The 6000-nt window shown below is 41.2% G+C and overlaps 1 protein-coding gene across 1 annotated transcript in view; it reads right to left on the bottom strand.

Moving 5' to 3' along the window:
* Nucleotides 1-286: 286 nt before the first annotated feature.
* The window catches only part of LOC142490796 (uncharacterized), a 42295-nt gene continuing 36581 nt past the window's right edge, over nucleotides 287-6000 (bottom strand). Inside the window, exons 5-7 of the mRNA XM_075593218.1 lie at nucleotides 4249-4404; nucleotides 2866-3111; nucleotides 287-391 (exon numbers count right to left, since the gene is read on the bottom strand). Coding sequence (XP_075449333.1) covers nucleotides 287-391; nucleotides 2866-3111; nucleotides 4249-4404 — 507 coding nt within the window. The remainder of the gene's footprint in view (nucleotides 392-2865; nucleotides 3112-4248; nucleotides 4405-6000) is intronic.

Genomic DNA, 6000 nt, shown 5'->3' with positions numbered 1-6000 from the left:
AAGTTGGAGAGCCCAAAATTCCAGTGTTCGCTCCTTGATTGCAAGCTTGTTAGGGCAAGCACTGTACCTGCATAATTGTATGTTCATTATGCTATATCCGTAAATCCCATTGGGAACAAAGCGTTGCATTAAATAGTTCTTATTATTAGCTATTGGGACGGCTGCAGCTTGTCTTCCCTTTCATTCCACAAACATTAAAGCCCTCCATGAAAAATGCTGTAAACATGACGCCAGTAGTGCCTTTCCCATCGGAAGAAGCAGAACATGCCCCATACTTTTCAGAAGTTCATGTGCCATTTATGAAGACTTTCATGTTGGGCCACTTGCAGCTATCAAGAGCAGAAAAAAACCTATCCTCAAAGCCTTCTGTGTAAGTGTTTATTTCACACATCTAGAAAAACATAGGATCAAAGCCAACTTCACAATTACCGAAGCTGCTAAAATGCTGCTCAGATACTCTGTAGTGCAACAACAACAAAAAACGTCCCAAAGATCTTTCATGCCCTGTTGTTCATCAAACAGCTGTTTAAACAACCTGTTTATGGGCTGCTTTTAGTCTTTTTTGTTGTTGAAATAAACAGTTAATTATGACTGAACAGACAATTCAATCTTCTATCCAGGGCAGGCATCCTACTCACAAGTAGTCCTCTTCTGCACTTTTCATACCTTCACTGTCGTACTTCTACATGTTTGATCCAGATCCGACTGTCTTCAATATGTCTTGTCGTGTCAGTTTACCATTATCTATAAATCAATGCAGAGTAGGGATAAGTTACCCAAGAACCATTTTTCTGGTCAAGCCAAACTTTATAGAGGTTTCTTTTTTAAAGTGAGCTATGGCTGAAATGACACTCATTTATAAAAATGGACACGCTTTCTTGGGCCCGGATGCAGCAAATTGCGGCAACCTTAAAATGCAGTATAATGACCAAAACATAGTGCGTTCATTTAATAGTGCAATACAGTTCAAATTTCACCGCCAAAAAAATGCACTTTATATCGGATCCGAAAAGGCAGAATACCGTATTAACGGACATACATCATGGTCTGATATTTATCAGAACGGGATTAATGCCAGAAATCCGGCAAATATTTTACCACCTACGCTAGGCTGGTGCTCGCGCTAGCGCTAGCCCTATATTTTCTATGTATATAATGGCCAATATATTAACTGTTATATACATAGGTAAGATAAGCCATTATACTTTAAATACATTACAGTAAATATTAACCCCATACTAGCACACGGGTCAACTAGCCATGGGTTTTCATGACTAGCAGACCACCCAGGGCTACAAAGGGTTAATATAAACATTAAATTACACTACCTACCCCCAGTTGTGGGATTCAGAAATGTTAGCAACAGATTCTCTCTCACTTTACCGCTCAAACACAGAGAACCTGAACGGAACCCGGGGACCCAAACCCGGGGCACCGGAACGTAACTCGGTCCAAGCCATGATATTTATAAATGACTGTTACGTCATTTTTTCTAGATTTCACTCCAAGTATTCACCAATTTGCACCAATTTATATTCTGTTTCGTAAAAAATCTGGTGAGGAGTCTTGGGAGGGAGCACCCTTCCGAGGATTTTTTTAGGAAATAATTATGAAATAGTGCAAATTGGTGCATGCTTGGAGTGAAATTTAGAACAAATGACGTAATGGTCAGATCATTTATAAATAACTGACCTGCAGTCATACTGTACATGGCGAGCAATACTGATCTTACTGCTCCTCCCACAAATTCCAAGATTGTTGCACCCCTCCTCATCCTCTCTCACTCCCTCTCTTCATGCTCTCTCGCCCCCCTCCCTTCATCCTCTCTATCCCCCCCCCCTCCCTTTATCCTCTGTCACCCCTCATCCCTTCATCCTCTCTCATCCCCTCCTTGTGATTCTCACCCCCACTGAACAGCCAGACACACACAAAAAATAAAAGAACAAATACACACAGGACACAGACAGGATACAGACAGGACACAAGCAGGACAGAGAAAGAGGTAGGATACAGACAAGACAGAGGCAGGACACACAGGACACAGAAAGGCAGGAGACACATGGGCAGGCAGGACACAGCCTCACCTCTCTCTGCTACATACTTTTCTTCCGCTCTGTGGCCCCACCCCCAGAATCCTCCCACCTCTTCCTAATTGGGTGCATTATACAGTAACAGCCAATCAGGATGGATCAAGCTGCCCAGGCCCCTAGCAGTAGCCCTGCTCTCTCCCTTCTCGCACCGGTTCGGCGAACATGGGAAATTCTAGGTACAGGTTAGCACAAACTGGTACGAACCGGCTGAATCCCACCACTTCCCCCCCTTAATGACTAATGCCATGTAATGCTTTGCTACCTGCTATGGTAACCAAAGGGTTTCCCCCTTCTGCCACCACTCCCGGATGGCCTAACCACAATCTCTACGGGGAAACTACCATCTTAATCCACCCCAAATAACCCCCCCTCCCAAAATTTTTGGCCAACAGCACTATAAGCCAAATGTGGCTTATAGTGCTTTTGGCCGTGGAAAAAAATAAAACACAGTTAAAAATGTATAAAACACAACATTAAAAATAATTTCCCATTACATTTTAACCCTAAAAGAGCTGGGTAAAGAGACCTCCAATGATGTTTTCAGGAATGTTACACTGAGATATGAAGCCTCTGGTTGTGGGATCACAAACTACCTGCATGGTTCTATGTTTTTGCTGGGGAGGTTAATCCCGATTTAATGGACAGGATTAATTTCATCAAGAAAGGACAGATAACTGCTTGAAAAATCTGGATTCAGTTACCTTCTCCTCCCCACGCCTCCTCCGTTGCATTTTTGCTGAGAGGGTCTGTTTGATTCCAGCTGCTATCACTTTACCTCAGAAGTGATAAAGGCGGCTCCAAAAACAGCGTCTCCCCACCCTGCTTCCCCTTGCCTACTCCTGTCCACTAAGCGAGGATGAACAGGGTTCATTTCATTAAGAAAGGACAGACACAGCTTGAAAAAAAAATGGATTTTGTTGCCTTCTCCCAACCCCCGATGCATTTTTGCTGGGAGAGTCTCTTTACTTCCAGCTGCCATCACTTCATCAACTCTCTTTGACATGAGAACACAAGACTCTCCCTAAAGCGGCAAGGCTGATGTTAGAGACGCTCTGTTACAATTCCCATAAACATATATTATCTCTAACTGCCCATGAAATGTCTGCAAATTGAATGTATAACCTCTGTTCATTTAATGTAACTGTAACAGGGACTTATCACTCTCGGAGAGAAACTGCCTCTAAATCCAGCAGCGAGCTGGTTAATTGCACATAGGCAATGAACTAGACTCCACCTGGCTGATAGGACTCTGAGAAAAGCCTGATGTGAGGAACAGGAGAGAGATTCCTTAGCTCACAATTGGGCTGACATAAGGAGAGGGAGGACTGAACATAGTTTTTCCTGTGCATACAACTACGCTGACAGAGGAAAAACCACACTGTTACTCCTGGGAGCATTTAGACTGCAAAAACCTACATACTATATATATGTAGAGGTATTGGTACTGTGTTAGCCGAGCTTTAATAATCAAAAATGAATAGACGATACTGTTCTGTGGCTAACGAAATTCTTTTATTTGTGCGAGCTTTTGCGATACCCTGATCTCTTCTTCTGGCGATGGTACATTGAAAAAAGCAGGCAAGATTAAACATACAAACAGTGCACATACTGTAGGAATGTTATCTGTGACTGAAACCTGCGCACATCTCTTACAGTAACCATGTATTGTTAACATACTGTAACTGTGCCCTGGACATACTTGAAAATGTGAGGCAACACTGAATGTATTACTTTCTGGTAAAACCTTATTTACAAATAAAATAAATAAATAAAACCATTGATTTTTACTGTGACTACCTAGTAGGCCACTCCTCCCCCCCTCTGCCCGGAAGTAGGATTTACAGGTGTCCGGTATTGAATTGGACTGTCCTGTATTTGGATACTCTGTCCAGTAAAAAATGAGAAGTACTGAAATACTGGACATGTACGTGTCCGGTATTTTCCTCCCTGGACATAGTGACCTGACGCACCTTTCACCATTGAGTCCAGTATTTTTGGAGAAGCCACCTGGCAACCCTACCCGGAAGGCCTAAGCACTCAACACAGGACAACTATCCTCCCCACCCCAACAATATTGGGCAATTGCCTTAATAGCCAAATGTAGTAAGAGAAAAATCTGGTGCTGGCCTGTGTGAAGCTCAATGGATCCTCAACTTGCCACGAAGCCCTGGATCCTCTTTTGCTTGAAGAGGAAGATGGTGTAAGTATTTGTTCTTTTCTTCTGTTCTTTGAAGATGTGTTCTTTCTTCTCTTCTCTCTTCACCACAGAATACGGCCTCTTCAACGACTTCCGGTCTTTTGATACGACCTTATACTGTGATGTCAGAGAAGAATAGTCACATGGTACATAACCAATCCTATTGGTTGATGTAGCGTGTGGGGCCCTCACTTTTGCCTGAAAATGACTTCTCAGGCAAAAGTGAGGGAATCCCATGGTACATGAACCATCCTGATTGGTTGATCCCTTCCCTTTTATTGTCATGCTGTCATTTCAAAGGGAAGGAATCACATGGAACATGAAACAATTAGGTTGCTTCATATTTAATAGTTATTACAGAGGCTATGATAGCAATAGTATTACTGTGATCATGATGTGGTAATTAATGCATAATTAATGACACAATATTAATGTATCCCATCTTAAAATTGCAGTAATAAGACTCGACATTAACTCCACATTAATAGTGTTTGATGTATCCGGGCCTTAGTCCACTTAATGGCTATTTTATGATTCTCGGTGTCAGAAATGTCTACTTTTCCATTTATACTTGTGACATTTTGCTTCAAGGCATAAGCATAAGACAGCAAAAACAGAAGGGTATGGTCAAAAATAGATTTTCGTAACTTTTATAGGTAACAATAAGGCTGAGAAGCTGAGTTTGCAGGAGTGGCTATGGTCCCATGGGCCCTTTTTAGTTGAAATCTATATTCCTGCCATTGTCCCGCTTCAGGTGGGCCTAAGGCGATATCAGAAAGATTACTCACATTAGTGATATTCATCACTTCCTTTTTCTGTATCACTGAAATAACATGGCTCCTATTTTTTTTCTTGACTTTCTACTCCTCCAGGTCTTTTTACTTCCGTCTGTGTGAGTCGCTTCCCTATACGTGGACAATCAGCAAAAAGTGGCACTGAGTGCTCTTTGGCAGGTCATTACCCAGAATCCCTGGCTGCAGTGAAAGAATTGAATGCTAAGAGATAACGGGGAAAAGGCAGGTTATGTGCCTGTCTGAGACATGTGAACGGGCTCACAAGTGGTATTTTTATTTGCTATACATTGTTAAAAATGTGTTCCGTTCTTTTGCAAATAAGTCTTCCTCGCTACTTGAAAATGAAGGATTGTAGCCAGAGGAATCCAGATTGGAGAAACTCACATTTGTGCAATAAGCATTTTATTTTTTTATTTTTTTTCTTCAAAATAAGCCTTTGCAGTGTGTTTGATCTCGTTAAAGAAGGGTTGTTCACATAACATAAAGGTGGAAAAAAAATTTAGAGGCCCATGTATAAACCAAGTTTTGTTCATAATCAAACTTGCCTCTATTATATTTCTGTTTACCTTCGACATGATAGATTTTTCATAGGTATAAATATATATATTTTTTTCAAATCTTGATATTGAAAACATGCTACTTGAAACTCATCCAAATGATTGTATATCTATTGAGCCGCCATTAAAATGTTAACATTTTTCTTATAGGCAATAATCGGATGCATGAGCTCCATGGAGTAAACACCCAACACAGCGAATCACTTGTTTTTTTAATTTTTCATCTTGAAAACGAAATGTAGGTCATTCTAATTTCCCAATATTTAGACCTCTTGGAACACATGTGACATTTCTGATAGTTCTCAAGTATGATAATAACCCACCAATGATTGTGGCCTGAAACTTTGGAAAATGGCTGAAGG

This window comes from Ascaphus truei, chromosome 3, assembly GCF_040206685.1.
Source record: "Ascaphus truei isolate aAscTru1 chromosome 3, aAscTru1.hap1, whole genome shotgun sequence".
Classification (NCBI taxonomy): Eukaryota; Metazoa; Chordata; class Amphibia; order Anura; family Ascaphidae; genus Ascaphus; species Ascaphus truei.
This window is presented reverse-complemented; position numbering and strand designations above follow the sequence as displayed.